General features: G+C 33.9%; 2 protein-coding genes, 1 non-coding gene and 1 pseudogene across 6 annotated transcripts; 2 read left to right on the forward strand and 2 right to left on the reverse strand.

The window, feature by feature from the left end:
• The first annotated feature begins 207 nt into the window (after window positions 1-207).
• Window positions 208-326, forward strand: LOC132915395 (5S ribosomal RNA). The gene has a single exon (XR_009659848.1). It is a non-coding gene; the product is annotated as a 5S ribosomal RNA (ribosomal RNA).
• A 7,301-nt stretch (window positions 327-7,627) lies between these two features.
• On the forward strand, window positions 7,628-7,690 carry LOC132915382 (U6atac minor spliceosomal RNA; annotated as a pseudogene).
• Window positions 7,691-10,339: 2,649 nt separating this feature from the next.
• On the reverse strand, window positions 10,340-17,123 carry LOC132915262 (dynein beta chain, ciliary-like). 4 transcript variants are annotated; one of them, XM_060975082.1, is made up of 7 exons: window positions 17,028-17,123; window positions 16,298-16,429; window positions 14,882-15,057; window positions 14,261-14,371; window positions 13,632-13,805; window positions 13,408-13,548; window positions 10,340-10,696 (listed from the first exon to the last, which is right to left on the reverse strand). In XM_060975082.1, exons 3-6 carry the CDS (start codon window positions 14,900-14,902, stop codon window positions 13,411-13,413), a joined length of 444 nt encoding a protein of 147 aa, XP_060831065.1. In that variant the 5' UTR covers window positions 14,903-15,057; window positions 16,298-16,429; window positions 17,028-17,123; the 3' UTR covers window positions 10,340-10,696; window positions 13,408-13,410. The 4 variants fall into 4 exon arrangements, with proteins under 4 accessions (XP_060831065.1, XP_060831066.1, XP_060831068.1 ...); XM_060975083.1 differs by lacking the exon at window positions 17,028-17,123 and adding an exon at window positions 16,736-16,858; XM_060975085.1 differs by lacking the exon at window positions 13,408-13,548.
• LOC132915311 (dynein beta chain, ciliary-like) lies at window positions 16,284-22,959 on the reverse strand. The gene is made up of 5 exons (XM_060975115.1): window positions 22,736-22,959; window positions 20,385-20,666; window positions 19,853-20,059; window positions 18,101-18,302; window positions 16,284-16,429 (listed from the first exon to the last, which is right to left on the reverse strand). The coding sequence occupies exons 1-5, from the start codon at window positions 22,880-22,882 to the stop codon at window positions 16,284-16,286; spliced, it is 984 nt and encodes a 327-aa protein (XP_060831098.1). The 5' UTR covers window positions 22,883-22,959.
• Window positions 22,960-24,027: the final 1,068 nt, after the last annotated feature.

Here is a 24,027-nt window from a genome sequence, read left to right on the forward strand (position 1 = left end):
TCCGTCCACTTGACACGCTATTCTTTTTAAGTATACGCGTATCTACATGACGGAACATCACAATCCATTATCTGGGAAACGAAGACAGGAAAAATATTATACATTTGAATACACATCTAAAAATACCATTTATCTTCGTACATACATGTACGTTTTCTTATATTTTTGTCTATTCAATAACATGAAATAACAAAACTGACTCCCTCAGCCAACGCCCATACCGCGTTGAGAATACTCGTTCTCGTCCGATCACGAAAGTCAAGCAGCGCCGGGCACGGGTAGTACTTAGATGGGTGACCGCTTGGGAACTCCGTGTGGTGTTGGCTTTTTTACTTTTTTTAACACTTATCCAACAGAACGGGCATATCTCTCTGTGAAGAGAACATCGCTGAATGACCGAAGGGAGTGATCTCCCTTTTTGACTTTAGCAACGCGTTTTCTTTTTTGTTGTTATCGTTATTATCAGCTATTGTTTACCTGGAATTATTCCCAATTGATTGCAACTCTACTTCCGCTTTTATAAAGTACAATATGTAATAAAATACACCAATTTAGTGGTCATACAGTTAATTAAAAAGTTACACTATCAGTTATGACTAAATAAAGTTACAGTGCAACGATATCACACTGTAAAAAAATATTAAAATGCATTATGAATTTTTAACTTCACGTTCAAGTCGTGTCATTTATCTTTAGTCAAGTTTAATGTTTTTAATTTTACCTATATCTTTTTTATACTTTTAATACATACTTTTAATTTGGTATTTTGTATAAACAATATGTGAAATCGTTAAAAAAAATCATTACCGTAAAATGTAATTGACCAGTTGAATAATTTCTAGACTCCTTTATCTTTCAAGTATTAGTGAATATTAATCCTTGTTACTTGCAAAAATGCACGGTGAACAGTGTACTGGTTGGCTTGTGCGGGTGCGGTAGACAAAGAAGCGTATACCTCGCTCTGGTGCGCGCGGTTGACTAAGTGTTAATAAGCTATGATGGTATACACGAAGAAAGTATCTTTTTAGCATCAAACGATAGTCACCATACGTTGTTTCATTCTCTCATATGTACTTACTTATATATTGCTTTGTTTATATTTTTCGATAATGTTACATGTATTCAATATTCGCAATTAGAGAATGTACAAGTATTATACATACGTATGTCGTTTGAAAGAATGCAAAAATAGATGTGCCGAAAATTGTGACACAAACCGAAGAGCGATGATTCCCTGCGCGCGGTGAAAATGAAGTAGAAAATGTATAATGACATTTTCCGCTTTGTTTTCGTGAAAATCAATTATGAAATTCTCTTTACTCAACTTCTCAATCCATTTTCTTCAAAACGAAGCCAGGCAAGATTTTACATATCTTTTTTATCCTCCTACATAATTGTATGTCAATTTATATTGTAATATTCAATAACGAAAAGTGCTAAATAAATAATAAACTGATAAATGCTCACCATAAAAACAATCAAGGAAATAAGAGAAGGAAAGAAGATAGACACAGTGAAAGGAGAAACGAAAAGAAAAATACTATTACTAAAATCGACCACGGACCTTCTTAGCTACACAATCCTGGTTTCATGCTATATTATTTTTTATTTATATTTTTTTTTTCTTCACCAACAAGATATAACACTTTACCAAATGTCCGCAAGGACAAATTGTAAAATAACCAAAATAAAATAAAAAAAAAAAATATATTTTACGATGAAAAAAAAAAAAAAAACAATCCTGGTCTCCTTAAAGACGCAGAAACGTGACTCTCCGTCAGACCTGGCGAACAGAAACGAAAGGGCAGATAGTAGTAAAGAAAGTAAAAGCATAGAAGAGAACACACCAGGAGACACAACAGTCAGTTTCCAGTAACAAAAATGCCAACAAGAAATGGATTCGATGTGCTGCTATTACAATGGACCTCACTCTCGCAGGCAACATTCTCAAATAATAGATATAAAAGAACCCACAAGTTCAAACTGTACCTTGAAATTTCCTTTAATGTCTTTTAACGTCAATTTTGTCCCGTCGTACCTAAAATTCCATCAAATTATTATTTACGATAGCTGAGATTATGCTAACCTACTATAAAACTGTGAAAACATCTGTCTTTAACAGATATCTCATAACAAGAAAATAAAGAATATAGATAAAACTTTAGATGGAAATTAAGAGTCTATAGTATGATATTGAATTTTAAAAAGTTATAAAGGTAATGGTAGATATCAGTTGATTGATCTCTTTAACATGTGTTTTTAAAGGAACGAATAAGTAGTAAGTGCTTCGTTTACTTTGAATATGTTAATATGTTAGTTAAACCTGCCAAACCAAAGAATTGTGTAAGGACAAAACTAATTGGTCCAACACGATGATTCATCTTTTTCTTCCAAGGTTGTTCTTTCTAAGAAAACCAGAGATGATAGCTATTACAGTCCAGTTTTTAAAAATTGTGATGTAAGAATTAATCGTTGCTAAAATGATTTTGGTTATAAGTAACCAATATTGATGACAGGAATTCTTTTTTGGTTATCGATAACCATTCCAGATGACGGAAGTCTTATTTTGATTACCAATAATCATTACCAATGGCGAAAATCTTTTTGATTTCATTCGACGATATGAATAATGATAACAATAACAATAACACATGTACAGTAAGTCTTACGAAATTACAATTGAAATGTTCTTATTCCAGTTGTTCTCTGATCCATGTTCAGTACTGCCTTTTTTATAAATAATGAGAGAACGCATCGATGGGAATACAAAAAAATATATAATCTCATTTAAAAAAATCCTGCTTACTAAACAGTGTTCAAAACATTGAAAGCTCGAAGAAAAATAATCTTCAAGTAGGAGAATCATCAAGGAGAAACATAATGTTGTATAATAAATATTGTATATTTTGAATACCATTCCCAAACAGTTATTCGCATATATGCTGAATTGTACAAACCGTCGCCGATTTAAAAGGCACTATAAAATGTAAAGAATGTTGAGAATTTTCAAATGTACATGTGACGTACAGCTACCTGGTTAGGAAATGATGCTACAATACTGTTTATTGTGCAGCAACGCAAAATGAAGGTTCTTCTTTATTTGATCCCGTTCACAGTTGAGCAAATTTAATGATAAATTATATGTCCTTTTAAATGCTTATTTACGCGAAGAACGAGACTTGCTTACAGTCCGTGAAAGTTTTTTTTTTTTTTTTTTTTTATTTTATTTTGGTTATTTTACAATTTGTCCTTGCGGACATTTGGTAAAGTGTTATATCTTGTTGGTGAAGAAAAAAATATAAATAAAAAATAATGTAGCATGTGGGCGGCTACCCCCAGCGGGGTGCCAGCTTCGTTTTTTTTTTCTAAGTTATATCTTTTATGAGGTCTATTGGGTGTTTCCTTTTTAGTCTTCTTGCGATGTTTGTTGTGTTGCACGTTTCAGCTGCCAGATGGTTCGGGTGTGTTTCTATTCTTGTTCTGTATCTTGTTGCGAATCTGGTAATCTCCTCCTTGACCGTTGGTATTCCGAGGTCTTTCCTTATGTCCTCGTTTCTAACGTACCACGGGGCGTTTACCATTGTTCTAAGGATTTTGGCTTGGATTGTTTCTATTTTGTTTATATGGCTCATTGCTGCTGTTCCCCATAGTGGAATTCCGTATGTCCAGATTGGCTTTATGATTATTTTGTATATTTTCAGTTTGTTTTCTGTGCTTAGTTTGGATTTTCGGCTTGTTAGCCAGTGCATTTGTCTCCTTGCTATCTGTATCTTGTCTATTATTGATTTGATGTGCTGTTTCCATGTGAAATGTGTATCTATGTGAAGTCCAAGGTATTTGACTTGCCTTGTTTGTGTTATTTGCGTGCCGTTCAGGAAGATGTTTGGTGTTATCTGTTTTCTCAATGTGAATGTAATGTGGTTGCATTTGTTAGGGTTAGCTTTGATTTGTTTGTCCTGTAGCCACTTTTCTATTTTTGTGATGTGCTCTTGTAGTATTGTGGCTGCTGTTACAGGGTTAGTGTGCCTGACTAGCACGGCTGTGTCGTCCGCGAATGTCAGTATTTTGCTATTGGTAGTTGTTGGAATGTTGGCCGTGTATAATGTGTATAGTATGGGTCCTAGGACGCTTCCTTGTGGAACACCTGCTTTGATGTCTTTTGCTTCGGAGTGTGCGTCCTTGATTTTTACTGTGAAGGTTCTGTTGCTTATGTATGATTTTATTATTTGGTATATTTTTTCCGGGAATTGTTTCTTGATTGTTTGTATTAGGCTTTCGTGATTTATTTTATCGAAAGCTTTCTCTATGTCCATGAATAGGGCTGTACAATATTGTTTGTTTTCTATTGTGTGTATTATTTCGTTGACAAGCCTGTGCATTTGTTCTATGGTGGAGTGTTTATTTCTGAATCCAAATTGATGGTCTGGTATTAGTTTTTCCTTCTCTATTATTGGTTTTAGTCGGGCGTATATTACTTTTTCTAGTATTTTGGAGAGCACGGGGAGTAGTGATATTGGTCTGTAGGATGTTGCTTCATGTGGGTCTTTGCCTGGTTTGGGTAACATTATGATTTGTGCCTGTTTCCATAATGCAGGATAATATTGTATTCTTAGTATTGCATTGAATATTATTGTAATTAACCGTATCGCTTTTGGAGGGAGGTTTTTCAATATTTTGCCATTGATTAGATCGATTCCTGGTGCTTTGTTGTTTTTTGTTTTTTCTATTATGTTTCTTATTTCTTGTGCTGTTGTTTTGGGTATGGTGTATTGCTTGTCGATTGCAGTGCTAGTGGCTATCGCGTCGTCGTCCGTATGGCTATTGTGGTTGCTGTTATTGATGTTGTGTGGTGTAAATGTGTTGCATAGGTGGATGGAAAATTCTTCGGCTTGCTCTTCGTTGCTTCTTGCCCATGTGTTGTCTGCTTTTCTGATTGCTGGGGCTGGTTTTATCGCCTTCTTTATTTTTTTTGTGGCTTTCCATAGTGAGTAGTTGTAGTTCTCGTGTGCAGATAGTGACTCTATGAACTTTGTGAATTCGTTGTTGTTGTGCTCTTTTATTTCGTTTTTTATTTCCTTTGCGAGTTTGTTTAGGTGTTTTTTGTTTTCTTTTGTTCTATGTTTTTGCCATTTTGCTTTCGCTTTTCTTTTATCTCTAATTTTTTCGAGGATGTATGGTGGGATTTGTTTTGTTTGTCTAGTGGTAGTTGCTGGTTTTGTGGTTGCCCGTGCTGCCTCTTGTATAGTTTTTGTAAGTGTTGTTACAGCTTGTTCGATGTGTTGGGGCGTTTTCAGTGGGATGTTGCAGTTGATTTTGCTTTCAATTATTTCTTTGAAGGTTTGCCAATTAGTGGATTTGTTGCATAGCGTCTCTGAGTTGTTGTAGAGTATTGGCTTGTTTCTGTATGTTATTATTATGGGTGTATGGTCGGAGCTAAGCTCGAGGCTGGATGCTATATTTATTTTATTTCCGTTTAATCCCTTTGTGACTGCAAAGTCGAGTAGGTCAGGGATTTTGCTCAGGTCTGTCGGCCAGTATGTCGGTCTTCCTGTGGATAATATATTGAGATTGTTTTTCCTGATGTGTTTTTCCAGGGTTCTGCCTCGAGGTGTAGTGATTCTTGATCCCCATGTTGTGTGCTTTGAGTTGTAGTCTCCTGCTGCGATAAACTTGTCGCCTAGTTGTTGGAAGTATTCTTCCCACATTTGTGCTGTAATTTTGTGTCGCGGTGGTGCATATACTGCTGACAGCTGTAGACGGTTGCTGCTAGTTTGTACGGTAACGGTAGTTGCTTGTATGTGTTCTTTACTAACTTGGCTGTGTAGGTGGTGTTTAATGTCGTTTCTTATTATCACTGCGGTTCCTCCGTGTGCTTTTCCTGAGGGGTGCTTGGTATCGTATATGGTATAGTGCGGTATTTTTGTGTAGCTTTTTGTTGTGAAATGCGTCTCCGATACGAGTAGTATGTCTATGCTGTTGTGGTATAGGAATGCTTTGGTTTCAATGGCCCTTTGTTGTAGACCGTTAGAGTTCCAGGCAGCTATTTTTAGTATGTCCGTTTTTACTTTTTGCTTAGCATGGTTGTTATCAGTTGTATCATAGCTGTGATTTGTAATGATTGCTGCTTGAATGCTTCGTTTAGTTCGCTTATCGTTCTTGTTAACATGTCGGTGCTTTTGATGGATTGTTTTAATAGTTCTTTTATTTCTGTAGCGTCGTTGGTGTTGTTGTTGTGGTTTGGTTGGCTACGGGTGTTACTTCCTTGGTTGCTTGCGCGTAGCTTCGACTGCCAGTGGTGTTGATATTGTTGTGGTTGTTGTTCATTACGTACTGTACTTTAATTGGTGTCTCAGCTTCTGCCCTGTCTTGTTGTGTGTGGTGGTAGTTATATGTCCTGCTTCTAAGCGGCGGAAACAATTTAAGTTGGAGTATTTTTCTGGCTGGGCAGCCTTTGTAGCTGGCTGGGTGGTTTCCGTTGCAGTTGTAGCACTTTACCTCGTTTATTTTACCCGTATATGGGCAGTAAGTTGTCAGGTGCTTTCCTGCGCATTTGACGCACACCGGGTTTCTGTTGCAGTAATTTTTTGTGTGCCCATATTGTTGGCACCGCATGCACTGAGGTATGTCTTTTTTTTGTCTGGGTGGTTCAATTGTGATTATTGTGTTTAAGATTTGTTTAATGTCATAGATTTCCTTGTTGTTTTTGTTCGGTTCTAGTTCTATTAGGAACAGCGGTAGTGGTTGTTTGGTATCAAATCTCGTTATGTTGTTTATTGCTCTTTCCTGGTGTCCGATTTTGGCTAGTTCGTCGCATATGTTGTTTGTGTTTGTTCTTGGGTGTAGCCCTCTGATAACTGCTTTATAGCTTTTGTCAGTTTTGAGCTGGTAGGTGTGGTACCCGGCGTTTTTTTCTGTCCGTGAAAATAGCCGATAATATTACGAATAACCAGGCAATAAGTAAATATGATTGCAACAGCAAGCAGTAACACACCAACGGAATGCGATTCTTCTGATGATGAATTGACTGCTTTCTGTATTTTATCGCATAATTCGTCGATTTACGATCATCTTTCATACAGACACTTTTTCATTTTGATATTCAATATCTTGACTTATTATAATTCTCATACAATTCTAATTTTTTTTAATCACCTTTATATTACGTATTTCAACTGCTTTTACATGGTAATAAATATTTAATACGAAGCTGAATAATAATTGTTTACTAAGGCGGTTGAGTATGCTTGAACGCGATGTAGGTCGACTTTTGTTGTGGGGCTCCCTGCTACGCTCGTAACAGGCATATTAATTATAAATACGGATGCGTCGTGAGTTCAAATCCTCGCCCTGGTGGATATATTTGCACAAAGGGTGGAAAAAACTCGATATGACTCAAGAAGTATATGCAACGACACAACGTAAGTCTTTGCGTATTTAAGCACCAAGGGCCAACGGTCACTCACAAAAATGTGTTTAAACACAGCCACCCGACCATAGGTGGAGGTTTTAGCCGGTAAGAATCCGGCACTACCTTCGGCTACTGCAACCTGTGTTCAGAGCCCCTCCGCAGAGTGGTGAGAAGGTGTCTATGAAGATTTCCTCCACGTTAAAAAAAAAAAAAACTTTTCTGTAGTATGAAAGGAGAGATGTTTAGCACTTCCCTAGCTAAGGATGGAACACATTTCTTTTTTAGTTTATTTGGGTTTTTACAATTTGTCCTGAAGGACATTTGGTAAAGTATTATATCTTAATTATTGGGAAAAGAAAAAATAAAAATAAAATATAGCATGTGGACGACTACCCCTAGCGGGGTACCATCTTCGTGTTTGCTAGGTTATATCTTTTATGAGGTCTATTGGGTGTTTCCTTTTTAGTTTTCTTGCGATGTTTGTTGTGTTGTTCGTTTCCGCTGCCAGCTGGTTCGGGTGTGTTTCTATTCTTTCTCTGTACCTTCTTGCGAGTCTGGTAATCTCCTCCTTGACCGTTGGTATTCACAGGTCTTTCCGTATGTCCTCGTTTCTAACGTACCATGGGGCGTTTACTATCGTTCTAAGGATTTTGGCTCGCATTGTTTCGATTTTGGTTATATGGCTCATTGCTGCTTTTCCCCAAAGTATTTTCATAAAAAATATATGAAAAAATATCTAAATAAAAGCAAAAGTTATGGACAGTTATAGCATATCAAGGAAGACAGTATGTGCTGACATTTATATATACAGTGCTGGACAAAAGTATTGGCACAGCATGATTGTTATGATAGAAATGCTTATAACTACTAAACAAATTGATTTAAACAAAAAACTTTTTGACGTATTTATTTATTATCTATCCTAGTTTATTACATAACAAGAGCAACAATATAAATAAAATAATACGCAAAATAATAACAAAAATATATTTTTTGAACATTTTATGGGTGGACAAAAGTATTGGCACAGTAGAATATTTACGCTTATAACTAATTACATAATAAACTTCTAATATTTTGTTGGCAGTCCTTTTCTTTTAAGGACTTCCTTTAATCTTCTGGGCATCGAGTGGACTAATTTTTTAGTGAATTCAGGTACAATATTGCTCCATTCCTGCAGAAGAACTTTCTTCAGTTCAGACTTGCTTGTGATATTATGTTTCCTAATTCTTTTTTCCAATTCGTTCCACACGTGCTCAATGGGATTCATATCGGGACTTTGAGGTGGTGTGTTTAATGTGTGGGCAGTATTATATATTATCCACTGACGAACAATATACGCCATATGTTTAGGATCTCGATCCTGCTGAAAATAGAAATCCCTGGGGAGGTTTAATTTTTGAGTACTTTTCAAAAGATTTTGCTTGAGTATATTTAAATATACATATTTATCCATTATCTCATCAATGAATATAAGTTCTCCTACACCCGATGATGCCATACATCCCCACACCATTAAACCACCACCCCCATGTTTCATGGTGGCTTGCAGATTCAGTTCGTCCATCTCTGTGTTGGGTTTTCGCCATACTAATATTCTGCCGTCAGATTTAAAAATATTAAACTTACTTTCATCTGAAAACATGATCTTTTCCCAAAAATCAGTATCTTTCGTAACAAACTCTTTCGCGAATTCCACTCTTTTCTTTTGGTTTATTTTACTGATGTAGGGCTTTCTTCGTGCTGCACGGGCAGAATAACCGGCATCCTTCAATACCCTACGTACAGTTTTGGTACTTACTTCTTTTTCACACTCAGCTTTTAACATCGAAGCAATTTCAGTCGAATTAGTTTTTGGATCCTTCTTTACAATATTTACGATTTTCCTTTTTTCTCGAATTGTTACCTTAGAAGGGCGACCACTCCTAATTTGATTCTCTAGATTTTCTTCACTTTTAAAGCGTTTTATGACTGAACGCACAGTAAAACGACTTCTGTTTATGATTTGTGCAATTTCGTTGTAAGATTTATTCATCTTATATAAATTTAATATTATTTTTCTTTCTTCAATTGTGGTTTCTTTCGTTTTTCTAGACATTATTACTCTTTCTTGGTTTTTTGTTGTTTAATAACTGAAGTCTCCAGTTTCACTGATCGAGTGTTATAATTAAGAAGATTAAAGGAAGTCCTTAAAAGAAAAGGACTGCCAACAAAATATTAGAAGTTTATTATGTAATTAGTTATAAGCGTAAATATTCTACTGTGCCAATACTTTTGTCCACCCATAAAATGTTCAAAAAACATATTTTTGTTATTATTTTGCGTATTATTTTATTTATATTGTTGCTCTTGTTATGTAATAAACTAGGATAGATAATAAATAAATACGTCAAAAAGTTTTTTGTTTAAATCAATTTGTTTAATAGTTATAAGCATTTGTATCATAACAATCTTGCTGTGCCAATACTTTTGTCCAGCACTGTATATGACTTATAATGTGTAGTAGTAGATTAAGATTTTAAATTTGGTTTGTTGCAGCGTGGTGGTTATCCAAAGATTGTAAATATTGGTTCTTCATAGACTGATCTATTTTATGAAAGCAAAAAATATTGGTTCAAAAAATGATAAGGACTGGTACCAACAATTTTTGACGTATGCAAAGTGTTTCTAATATTGCAAATATACAACTCTTTTTTATAAAATTGTAATAATTCCACCTTTTTAATTTAAAAACTTAATTTCAAATTCGCGATCATACAATCCTTTTGTTACAAAATATGTGTACGAATTAATGTTTTTGTAAATTGTAAAGAAATCTAAAATAGAGAAATAAATTGTAATCGTGCGTAGAGGAGCGCTGTATCTCTTCTTTTACATAAGTATTATCTTGCATAAAATAATACTGTGTTTTGAAAAATGATACGAACACTCTTTGTCAATTTCGAAAATCTTTATTTTAATTGCATATTTAGACCATAATTTAATTTATAAAATTAGATTTGTAATAGAATTGCCACTCCACCAAGAATTCACTTACTAGCTCTCTCCTTAGTTCTTAAATTGAACGTCCACACGTAAGTAGGACCTCGTGATCGTGTTTTATACACAGGGCATTCATACATATTCTTTAAATCTTGTTTGTCCTGTGTAATCGCCCTAATATACATTATTGGTAATAATGGAAACAATTCTTTAAATCGAGAGTCCATGATACATCCTGCTTGAACGTCCCACCGTGCACCTTCCATGTACAATCCGTTTATATATGCGCCTTCTCTTGGTGCTGATCTGTAAAGTTTTAGTGAAAAATCTATTATTACTCTCTGGAATAAGATTTATATAAATTGTAACTGAATTTTGTTAATGATGAAAACTAGTGAATTTATTTAAATAAATGCACTTGAAATAAAATATTAAAAATATTTAAAAACACAGTTATGATATGTTTATTTATTAATACTTTAAAATATTTGCATATACACATGTATACATATATATGTCGAAGATGAAAAGACACCGGGCCTTCCCTCTAGAATTCTTTGGAAAATCCCCAATAATTTAATCTTTATAAGTTAACCCGATTATAATGGTCCGAGACTCGCGATAATGAACTTGGGTTCGAGGCGACAAATAGTCGCCGAACGTAACCGCGGTCACCGGATGAACGTTTTATCTAATAGAGGTATAGAATAATCGTATAGCTCTCCTTAAAAAGAAATAGTTGTAGGGACACTTGACAGTAAACATTCCAATGTTCTTTGCCCCGGGGCTCGCCACACACAGAACCTATTCTTCGGGCACGATGATTCCCAGATATCGATGCATCTCCACAGAACATGTTCAGCTAGTCTGAGGGCCCGTTATGAATCTTAGGATTTAGTTAAGGTCCTTCAAGCGGACAAACAGTCTTTACTCTGACAGTCCTTAAGTCCACCACCTACTACGAGAAGATACGGGAAATCTGCTTTTCTCACGAATGACGCTTCCCGCTAGCAACTTTCTCTCAAGGGCGGCTAGCATCTTTCTTTTAACGCCAACATAGAAATCGAACAATTAACAGCAACGTCCATTTTCTTCACTTTCTGAACGAGGGTTGTCCTCGACGAATCCGATTATCTCGTACTCTGAGACCCACGTCATCATAGTTTTCCGCTGGAGTCTCACTGTGACGGAAAGAAACATTCTCGTGCGATCTCATCAACGAGTAAAACAATGTCTTTACGATCAGTGGATATTTCACGTTTTTAGCAAAGAGTCCGAATTAGGCTTTGGAAGAAAGTATATTCGTTATCCCCTTGACCGCGGATTCGTTATTGAACCTAAGATCATTGTCATTATTATTTCTAGTATCTAACTATCACGGTTACTTGTAAAATTCTGTAATAATTATATTTGTACTAGTAGATATCTTCTCTATTGCGTAATAACAATGTCTAATCCAAATGAAGATTCGTTACACGCCCCTAATCATAAAGTTAACCCGACATATATATATATATATATATATATAAGAAGATACTTCGCACAGTCAGTAGCTATAAAAAATATTTGTACATCATTGTACTTATTAGAGCATTTACAGAGCTACTAGTTAATTAGATTCATATATATTAAATCTAATGCCATCATTTATTGCTTCCCTTATGGGGTGACATGACTTCTAGTTCAGACAATACTTCGTTGCTCGTTTTCGCGATTACGAACTCCACTCTCTCTTTCGTTTAAGCATATAAGTCCTCGCAAGTTTACATCGCGATCTCAAAAAATCATACCAACTTAATAATAAAATGAAATTAACAAATAAGAAAAAGTGAGTGTACATATACTATTTACATTATATACAATCTATATTATATAAAATACTATAAATGAACCAACGATCTAAGTCTGTGTGCGTGTTTGTACGTGCGTCGCCTCTTCATACTCTCCATCTCGTCCGCACTGATCTTCGTGTCATTTAATAGTATTAAGTGATATATAATATAATAATATATATATATATATATATATAATAGTACTCTCAAACGACTACAAAGAATTGATGCTGCGAAAATAAAATGTAGATTCTGCCAAAAGAAGGGTTCATTGAAAAATAAGAATACGTATGTACAAATACTTTTTTCCGCCATTATACGTGTGCGATAAGTATCCTCGATTAAGATCATACAACAAGGAGAAATAAAAATAAACGATAAAAATAAAGGATTTGAAGGAATGACGGAGTAATGTTTTCAATAATTACGTGACTTCTTCTTTGGTTTTTCTCAGTACTTCGCAATATAAACACATTTTGTCCAATGGCCATTCATTTCTGCGTGCGGTTTGTTGCATAATTGCAGTTAGAAATGATTGAGGATTGAAAAAACCACCTAGCCATACCGACGCTGGTAACTACATAATGATTCGTTATGTTATTAGAACAGATTAATAGATGAGCATAATAAGATTGCAATAAAGTTGAATAATAATGTTGTAAGATTCTTTAGATTATAATGTTAATTGGCAGAAACGGGAAATTCTGCGTTGGGTACACAATATTAATGACCCGTTAATATCGCGTGAAAGAAAATTCGTTACTATTCGTTACGTCTGTCACCTTCTCGAGGATTCGAATACAGTTCAAGCAAAAGATTGTTTACCAAATTTAGCTAAAGGGCATAAAATACAGGATACTGAAGGCGAGTATGCGAAGAAATAAAGCTGCTTGAAAATGTTAAATTTTATAATTTCTATTTTTTCTTAATGAAAGGTATTTTAATAGATTGGAGCGATGTTCTCAATTAATATGAATTTACACAAACTCTATCCAACTATTTTGGATTCAGTTCAGGCAGATTCATATTCTATATACTACAAATTGTCTACAGATTAATTATCTTAAGATGAAAACACTTTGATTCATATCAGTTCACATCTAAACTTATTTTAGTTGAATAGATTTCAGCACTCTTTTACAGTATTTTTATACCAGAAAGGTATACGAGGTATTAAAATTTCACTTTTTATGCGTAGAAACAATCGTGTGCGTTGAACGAAGTTTTATTCTGTCGCTCATTCAATTTTCCTATGTTTATTTTATCAGTTTGAGTTGAATTCCAGGCATGAAAATTTGCCACGAATTCAATTATCAATTTCACAAACTGAAACATTTCGATATTAATAGGGCATTGTTTTATACAATAATAAAAGTTACAATAATAGTAAAAAATAAGTAAATGTTTACGTTAAAATCTGCAGTCCAATTAGATAATTCATTTATTCGATACAACATATCCGTGAACCAACTGTTTAATCCTAATTCTGAAGGGTAAGCTCTTTTTGTCCAAGACGGCGGAACAGCATCCATCATTATATAATTTTGTAGATCTTCCATCTCAGGATTAATAGTTAATTCTCCCTATCGAAAAACAAGATCACTAATTAACTTTATTATGTCTGGCATTATATTACAAAGCAGTATTTAAAGTTTGAAAATTCAAAAGATTATGAAACTTCCTTCATCTATCATTAATTAATTTAAAAAATTATATTTTTTTCCATAAGCAGTTACATTAAATATAAACAATTTCGAATTTAATGTCACATTGCAATAGTTTTAAGTTGATCATTTTCTAATTGATTGAATGATGATGGAAGAATCATAGGAGAATGTCGCTTTGTCATTGCACTCATAGTATGGTATAATTCTACAATGATTTCTTACTTTATGATATATTTAAAAGTATTTTATATAACGTACAATTTGGAAGTTAGGTTCCAGAAACACACGTAAGAAACACTAGAGACCATGTAGCATTTGCGTAAAAAAAGTATACAGCAAAGATGTAAAAATGCATAAAAATTTGTCATTACTTTTAAGCCTAATTCTAATTCTTGCAGGGATCTTCTAAGTTCTTCACACAGTAGATTCATTCGTTCGCACTCTTGTAAAGCTACTGTGACAAATGGTGTACGATCTTCCACCTAGGAAATTTAACAAAGATTTCATTGGAGACGAAAATTGTTGCGAGATCCGACTTTCTGTACCCAATTTCGTTCCTCGGTCTATCTTCGATCTTAACCAGTTAACCGCGGAATTTAGTTCTCAAAATCCCTTACTGGGTGCGTAATTAAAATCAAGCAATGTCGTGTATACGCGTCGAACGCAGTTAATTATCCAATTAAATGCTGCAACGATTTTTATGAGCTTGAGATGTTTTAAATATCAGTACTGAATAACTTTTCTGTATGAGTGTATACATATATCCCCTACAACCGCTGTTTGGCCTTAGTTTTCCAAAATTAAATACTCTGTACATTGTCAATACAATATTGAGAACCTTATATATTAACAATAGCATTGATAATAAATATTGATCGTCTGAACGCTCCTTTAGAAATTTCCGGTTTCCTGATTATTAATTTCTATTCATTTTAAATTTAGATTTATTAAGTAATTCATTAAAATTAGTAGTAGAGCGAGACAGTGAGTACCTTGCTATAAAGTTCTAGCATGTTAAATTCTTCTGGTAGTTTGTCCAATAAGTCTTCTATTTGTCCTTTTATTTTGTCTTCTTTCGAAATATCTCCGCTTGTTGTATCGCTGGCAGTTCTTGTTAGTATACCCAATAACGTTTTAAACAAATTTTCCACAGTTTGTGTTAAAAACCCTAATAAATGTATAAAATAAATTCTTCAGTGTATCAATTTCAGGAAAAGTCTTTATGTGAAATCGAGAATTGACTAAATTGTCTATTTGACATTATATTACGAATTCATCAATTTATGGGTTCTAAGGACAAATTAGAATTTTTTTTATTGGACTATTTCGAAAATTCGTCAAATAATGTACGTGTAAAATTTCTATTTGTGCCTGTTGGATTATTATGAGAAATAAATGCTTGTGCGTAGTATATGACAGCAAAAGTTATTCAACGTATTGAAAATAAATTTCTTTATACATAGACTCTAATATAAGTGGGAAAAAGACACAGCAACCATTTATTTATATACAAATATATATAAAAGATGCCGATATTGTTTTCTTTTGTATAATAGTGTAATTGTTAAACAATTTAATCATTATTAACAGTCAGTTTTTAAGAATTCAGTCCGAAACATAGACATGTCTTTCTCAGATAAAAATTAATTGCATTACGCAATTATTACAACCAGAATTATTACAACTTCTAACTTACATTGTCTATAAACAACAGAGCCTAGCAGTCAAGGACCTCTCTGTAGGTTTCAAATTTTCCAACATCTCTATCTCTGGTATACATATACTTATACATATGTGCATATATAAAATGCAAAGTACTTTTATGTTCGTTCGGTTATAACTTAAAAACTACTGCACCGATTTAAATTGCACTCGAATCATTCGATAGAGAACGACCAAAGATGGTTTAACCAAAATAGCACCTATTTACTATCTTAAGTTGTCAAGCAATGAAAGAGAACACCAAAAGATTCAGAACGAATAAACTGCTCCTTCACTGGTAACAGTGAAATTGGCATGACAGTGAGATATGACCCGAACAGATCAATCGTCATTCTTTGGATGTATTCGGAATAAGTTCAAGCTCCGTATGCAACAGTGGGGAGCATAAGGCTCACGTCTTACAATAAGCAAATAATTATTTCTCCAAACAATTGTTACTCATTTTCTTTTCGTTTTGACTTATTCGTTGCAATATTAACATCAATCAGTTACTAAGGCTAGTTATTGTGACGTCATTCATAAATTCTCGATTTCTATTCTTAATCGCTTCAACGCCAAATACATAAACTTTGATTCGAATTAGCGATCTTGCAACATTGACTTGTATTCATTAGTTATTCTCTAGTAGTGCGATATGATATTATGTCAGTTTCATTAGGTTGTTTTGAAATGTTATATATATTTACCAATTTCTGCATTGGGATGAAGTCCATACAGAACAGGACTTTCAGCAGGTAGGTAGTTATCGACGTACTGATGATATGCATCATAATCACTGTTTGGTGGTACCAAAAAATCTGGTGCAAGGTATAATTCACCTACACAAAAAGTGTAAATTCATTTCTTTTGTAACTGTTTCTGAAAAATTGTTATAATGCCTTTTAATTCCATCTCGTCGTAAATTGTTGAAGCTACTGATGGTGTCGAAAAATATTTGAAACAAAAGTTCAACAATTTCGACGGGTATATAATTTGATGGAATTTTTTCACAAATGGATAACTAAAGGATTTCTGAATGTTAATATTACGTTTTCATATAGAGTTATATATTTTTTATTTTATTATTTGGCATTAATCGGTACAGTCCTGGGAAGGCAAAAGAAATAATAGAATAAAATTCACACTCTGAAATGGCTATTTTAGACATATTTTGATTTTGATATCTATCGCAAAGCGATATATCATCAACAATTTTGGAGATATTTGTGAACCGTATATTAATACTTTATGAAATTGTACCAATGTATAAATTTACGAAAATGGGGATACAATATTATAATAAATTAAAAAACGTATTTGACATGTACTTGTACCAATTCAAGAATAATAAAAGATCTTTTTATTAGAGTTTATAAAGTTCTATAAAATGAAAGATTTACTTTTCAAATAAGAAATTAATTGAAATTGTATTATTACCTTGAAAAATCGCTTATGTTATAATAATAATCCAGAGTGATATATAGCGGCAGTCGACAGCAAAGAACTTTCCAACGGTTTCGTCGGTACATAGTGTACCACCGTTGACAGATTGTTTACAAGAGATTGACAAAACATAAGCAAGATCGCGACGAAGCGTAAGTGTCGACAGGCTTAATATGCCATAAGTATTCCTACGATCCTTTCGCCGAATGTTCAAGAAGGAGGCGTATGTGACCACGGTCGCGATCGTCTAACGAACGCGTGTGTCACACATTCAAGAAACCATCCGCTCAGTAACAAGATAGACCGAACACCCTGCGTGCCATATCTGTTGAAACAATAACTAAAAAGGCCCCTCCAAAGGGACTAGACCCTCGGTAGAAAGACCTTCCTAACCAGCGCTAAAACTGTCCGTCGTAGCATCTCGAGGCAGTCTGTCCTAACATTCCGAACCACGTTGTTGTAACCGTCACTCTGTCAGATTTCTGCAATAAATCTCATTGTCGCATACGAAGGTCTATTTTCTTTACCCTATTCGTGAAAGAAACATTTCGTTCGAACCGCGACGCGAGGAGATCACCGGCGATCCGTTAATTTCGCGGTGCGTAGTGAGGATATTGAGAAGAGACAAAAAGGAACGAAATGGATTGAGACATGAGTGGTGACCGAGAAGCGTGATTGAGCAGTCGAAATCGAGAAAAGTGAATTAATTATCATCCACTCAAGTCGCGAGTCGAGACTTGTAACAAAGCCATTAAGCAAAAATAAATATATTAAGCAAAACGACGAGTAGAGTTCTTTGGCACTCTACACGTACTACCAACACCTCAGGTATATATAAAGTAAGAAAAGAAAACGAATAGTAATCATTAAATATTAAAGAATTATATGCATCTCTAAAGCAACTACATCGATATAAAGCATATTTCGTTTCAATATTGAAAAGTTTTGATTGTAAGAGACTAATAAAGGATTTACAAACTTAAAATTTTACAAAAAAAAATTGTAATTAAAAATAGATTTAATAAATCGAATATATTGGAAATATAATTGTGAATTATGCTATATACCTTCAACTAATTCCGTTTTCAAATATTCTACTAAATATGTCTTGCATAGTCTTCTATCCCAATCATCTGTTATGTGGCCTCCATACATTATTTCTCCAAATAAGTAACGAAGATCCTCCCAAGGTACCTTGATACTATTTTCCAGGTAATTAAATAATACAGATACGCTGATTGTTAGATCACCGAAGTTGAATGGGTAGGACTGACACCAAAGAAAATAGTTTTTTGAACATACATATATGTGTAAATTTAGTATATAACTTATAAGCTTGTTATAACTATATAAATTTGTTTAAACATATTTTGAATGAGAATAAACCACATTTTACTAAATAGAAAATTATTTTACAGAAAGCGTTGTTTCAAGAAATTGCCAAAAATCTTTGTTTATACTATATCGAATTATATTAATAATTACTTATCTCTGAACGTTCTACATACATAAATTATATATATATATATATATATATATATATATAATTATATATATAATTATATATATATATATATATATATATATAATTATATATATAATTATTATAATATATATATAATATATATATATATATATATATGTAGGAGATGAAAGGACACCGGGCCCCCCCGTTGGAATTATTTGGAAAAGCCTCAATACTGTAGCATTTACGAAATAACCCACACACAGTCATTCGAAACTTGAGACAATGAGCTTAGGCTCGAGGCGACAACCGGTCACCGAGCGTAGCCACGGTCACGGGATGAACGTTCCACCTAACAGAGATATGAAGTTACATAGCTTTCCTTTATAGAATGGGCAGTGCCGACACTTGACAATAAGACAATCCAACGGCCCCGCGGCTCGCCACACACAGACCCCATTCTGTGGGTAAGATGATCGCCAGATGCCGATGCATCATTCACCGTTTATGTTCAGATAGCCTGAGGAACCGCTAAAAATCTTAGGATTTAATTAAGGTCCTTCAATCACCGTCACGGAGAGACACATGCTCTTGCAATCCCATCAGCGAGAAAAACAACGTCTGTACGATCAGTGATTATTTCACGTTTTTAACAAAGAGTGCGTCTTAGATTTTGGAAGAAAATACATTTGTTATCCCGTTAACCGCGGATTCGTTATCGAACCTAAGGCCATTGCCATTAGTGTCCAATTACCGCGGCCACTTGCCACATGTAACATGCATACTTGTGTTAATAAACGTTACCTCGATTGTGTGACAACGATGAATAATTCCGGTAAAGATTCGTTACACGCCCCTAACCCTAATCTTAATGATAACCCGACATATATATGTAAATTTGCCTTTTTAACAACGATTAACATATTAACAGAGAAATTTGTTTAATTGCTATTTGTGCTTAGTTACGTTTTAAATTATTTAATAACTTATTATTAAAACATATATTGAATAAAAAAAACCAGTTATTGAAGAATATAATTTACGAACTTTGCTAATATCATCACTAGTGAAAAATAATGCTTTATCTTATTAGTAGCTTTTCCTAATTTAATTGCAGGTTACAAGGAAGGCAGTTATAGTACATTTTAAATTATGTCACAGTTGCGAAATATATTCCAAATATGTCTTATAATTAATAAAAAATCTGTTAAAGAGTATTAATTTTAAGTTATTACATTACACAAGATATCGTAAACATTACTTTTTGCTTCTCTCATTGTTTCAACCTTTACAAATCCTCGATTCATAATTTCTAATTTAACGTAATGATCCATTAAGATTTAAAGTCACTTACCCTATTCCATCCTTGCGCCCCAAATTTTCTACGTTCTGCAAGTATAGCGTGATAATAACAAAGTGCAAATAATATTGCTTTGAATTCGGTTTCCTTGCTGCAGGACTCCAAAGTTTCCTGCGTAAAGTTATCCAACGCTTTGTGGATGTTTGCTTGTATTCCAGATGGTGGTTCATTAGTGATCTTTATGGCTGATTCTAGTATACCCTGTGTCAATGTAACGAACCTTAAATTTAGTAATTAGTGTATCTTATCGATATTATCTAATTATTGGCTAAAGTATCAGTTATATAGTAAATTATGGACTATAATAGATACCTCAGAATTTTCTTAGATTTTCATAAAGCAAAAAACAGTAAGAAATTAGGCCAGTTATTGAAAAACATGTAATACCGACCGCGTTAATGAAATTCCGACATTAGTGAAATACCATATTACCGACGGAGGCTTAAGGAATATAATTAGTACATGCTACCCGAATTAAAACTGCATACTTTGTTTTGCTTTTTCAAATTACACAATTGTTTATTACCTGAGGTATTATTGATTCATGAGGATCAGGACTGGGTTCCGCACTAATGAACAATCGATAATCATCGTGTGGATTCTCCGAGCATTGTTCCATCTTTTTTTCTAAAGTAGGCAACCATTTCCTCACCAAATGGACATTTTGCAAAATTACCCAGTGGCCTTCGTTCGCCGAAAGTTCTATGGCTTCTTCCGCTATGGGTTCTTGACCTTGACCCAGTGACACATTATGGAAATTTCTTCCTCCAAAAGTGAAACCCAATTGCATTCCCAGTTTTTCGACGTCCTGAATTTTTATCGTTGTCGTTATTGTAAATACGTATTCGATGTGATTACGTTGATTTTCGTAACATGTTTTTGTATAATTCATTAGGTATCGATAATTCTTAATTTTAATTATCTTCGATTAAGGTTATAAACTGATAAACAAAAGATATGTCGTCAAAAGCAACAAAGTATAGGAAATGAGAAGAGTAAGAAGGTATTACAATTATATTGCATTAAAGAAAATGTTATTAAGTGTTGTGCAGTTTGGTTATAGGGTTATTGGTTGTTCAGGGTATTCAAGAATTATATCTCATGACTTTGGTAGATGATCCTACACCTTCAGATCGGTGGAGATTTATTAAAGAAAGATACCGTATAGTAGAATTTCAAAACCAAATTTTTTGTATTGCATCGTGGAACGAATATCTAATGGTGCACGTAATATCTGCAAGGAACCATGGGCCGCAAATGAATCGTTCTTTTGGAAAATGATCTTAAAGTTCCACTGGCTCTTATATTGAAATTACAGTAGAAAATGTTTACATTTCCCAGTTAGATAAAAACTAAGTAATGCCATATTAATGAACAAACAGAAAGGTATTCCTCTGAATGTATGATAATCTTCGCTAAATAAAATGAAGCATCCGGCTTCATCATTTCAAACATCATTACAAAATGATTTACTTTATGGAAAAATCTTTCGCATAAAAATTGAATAGCGTTGAAGAGAATACGATTTAGTAGGTGGAACTGCAGAAACGTTAACTACTCTTTGATTTCGATGGTTTCGAATATGTTGTAGAAATCGATATTTCAAATAACCTTTTCCTACATAAGAAGTGAATTCGCTTAGTTTCTGGGATATTCACGAAAAACTATCCATATCACTACAGTGAATTTTGCATCCGCAGTTCTGCAATTGTGACAGCGTGTGTGTTAGTTTTAGTTAGTGGTTACCGATTGCCGGTTACTTATCTTCTCTTTGGAAACGAGGGTCGGGCGGGTTTAAAGACTTCGTACACAACGTACACATGCGAGGCTGCAAGAGTCTGTTATAACTGGTAACTTATAACTCGATAAAAAGTGAATATCATCAATGTATTGGGTTCAAATATTAAATAATTAAATAAATGTTAATACACAGAAGATAAGTGACCGACGACTGGCAACCAGATCGACGCATACGCTGTCACAGATGAATAATCGTAGGCAGAAATATAATATAATCGAGCCGGTAGTTTCTTAACAATATATTGAAAATTAAACAAGTTCACTCCTTATATATAGTATAGTAAATAGGTAAAAGTTGTTCAAAGTATTTCTACAACATATCCAAAAGTCATAGAAATCCGAGGGTAGATAACGTTTCTACAGTTTCATCCTATATAGCGTTATATATTGCATACAATATTATACAGATATATTATTATTATAAGTTAATAGTGCTATACATTAGATAAAGAAATAAATAAATAAAAAATGTTCAATAAGAACTCCTGATGTTCTATCAGCAAAATGACGTTCAGTCGCGCACGAATATTTCGCACGCGTGCATAGCACGTATACATTATATATGCATGTGTTCCATATATTTTGTAGTTGCAGAGTCGTGCCTTAACTTCGCGGTTGCGCGCGTCTGATCGCAAATGGGAAGAAGAATAAAGAGTAGACTTCGTTTAAATGATCTTTCTACGGAGTGGGGAAAGCAGCGATGCCTTTTAGGAAGCAGATCGTGAGGGGCCGCACGATACTTAGCCCAGAACCTTGGAGGCGAAAAGTACTTAACAAAACAGAACACAAAAGATTCTTAGGAATCTTCAGTTAAAGTTTCTTTTTCTTTCCCGAGATAAATATTTCCTTCATTAAAACTGGGAATCTTTTACACAGTTTATCCAGACGAATCTTGATAAGCTTTTGGAAACTATCCTAATAGATTATAAACAAACTACTGGATTGTCTCGATTGATAACACAACACTATATGGTTGTTAATAACTAATAAGCCGATATGATATTATGTAAATAAAAAAAAAATTAACAGATCTGACATGCATAAAAAATGTTTGTAGCTATTAAATAAATTTCTTACCTTCAACGGGTCAACGCCTGGAGAGAGAATGAAAAATACAGGCGTGATTGAACTAGTTTCTTCAAATGATTTATGAAAAGGTGGAGATCTGGATTCAACAAATTTTGAACCAAGCTTTTCTTCTACGAAGCACCTAAATAAATTCATGAAATACAATATTTTAAACAATTTAAGGAAAAAGCAAATATTTTAACTTATAGTAATACCAGGTAGTATACAGGGTATTCCCGCTATACTTAGTGCTCTTTTTTGATGCTCAGATTTGTGAAATAGATAGAAATGGAAAATAATGATTTATTTCTTATACATGCTACGATAGGATGAATAGATTTTTGAAATGTTATTGTTTCTACGAGAATATTAAGATTATGTATGTTTTTTAAATTTATCAATAACGTAATACTAAAACTTTTTCTTTCTCCCATAGAAGTAAAATAATTTGTACTAGATGCATTAAATAAATACTCTTAGTTTGAATACTCTTCGAATAAAACATTTTTTGCTTCTTACACGTTAAAATACTAAAAAATTGAGTATCATCTTTTTACACAAGTTTTATACGTACATACTACAATGAAACTTGTATAATATTTAAAAAAATGCAAATATGCTGTTCAAGGCCATTGAATAGGTAAGGATTTATGACACTGCTGAGCGAGACCTAAGAATCTAGGCCCGAAAACTCTTCGAGAGTCAACAGTGTCATAAACTACTCGGTAAAAGAAGCAAACTGTTATCCTTCACCCCCATCTTGAGCGATCAACAGCGGGGCAGTGAGGTGTATTCTTTCTAGTCCTTTTTTTATATGGGTTTTGCTCGTTTCAGCAGCCAGGTGGTTTAGATGTGTTGCCACTTTTTTCTTGTATTTTTTTTGCATATCTACCAATTTCTTCACTTAACTATTGGTATTTTTAGGTCTTTGCCGTATATCTTCGTTTCTGACATACTATGGGGCGCTGACTATTGTTCCGAGTATCGTCGATTGTAGCGGTTCTAATTTATTTATGTGACTCATTGCTGTTGTCCCCAATTGGGGTTAGGTTGGTCCGTATGTCCAAATTGGTTTTATTATCGTTTTGCATATTTTTAATTTATTTTCTATGCTAAGTTTAGAATTTCGACTAGTTAACCAGTACATTTGTCTCCTTTTTATCCGTATTTTGTCTATAATTGATTTAGTATGTTGCTTCCATGTAAGTAGTGAGTCTAAGTTGAATCTTAGTATTTAACTTGCTTTATTTGTGTAATGTGCGTGCTATTCAATTGGATATGAGGCGAATAGGCCGTGATAG

The sequence above is a fragment of the Bombus pascuorum genome, chromosome 16 (assembly GCF_905332965.1).
Source record: "Bombus pascuorum chromosome 16, iyBomPasc1.1, whole genome shotgun sequence".
Lineage (NCBI taxonomy): Eukaryota > Metazoa > Arthropoda > Insecta > Hymenoptera > Apidae > Bombus > Bombus pascuorum.

Excerpts from the sequence above, each read along its gene's own strand:
- LOC132915262 (XM_060975082.1), bottom strand. The coding sequence starts at position 14,902 with ATGCTAGAACTTTATAGCAAG. Across the intron at positions 13,806-14,260 it reads AATTAGAATTAGGCTTAAAA|GGAGAATTAACTATTAATCC; the intron begins GTAATGACAAAT and ends GTTTTTCGATAG. Across the intron at positions 13,549-13,631 it reads ATTGGACTGCAGATTTTAAC|TTTGTGAAATTGATAATTGA; the intron begins GTAAACATTTAC and ends GAAATGTTTCAG.
- LOC132915311 (XM_060975115.1), bottom strand. The coding sequence starts at position 22,882 with ATGAATTTATTTAGGTGCTTCGTAGAAGAAAAGCTTGGTTCAAAATTT. Across the intron at positions 20,667-22,735 it reads CAGGCGTTGACCCGTTGAAG|GACGTCGAAAAACTGGGAAT; the intron begins GTAAGAAATTTA and ends ATAAAAATTCAG. Across the intron at positions 16,430-18,100 it reads GAAAACGGAATTAGTTGAAG|GTGAATTATACCTTGCACCA; the intron begins GTATATAGCATA and ends CTTTTTGTGTAG.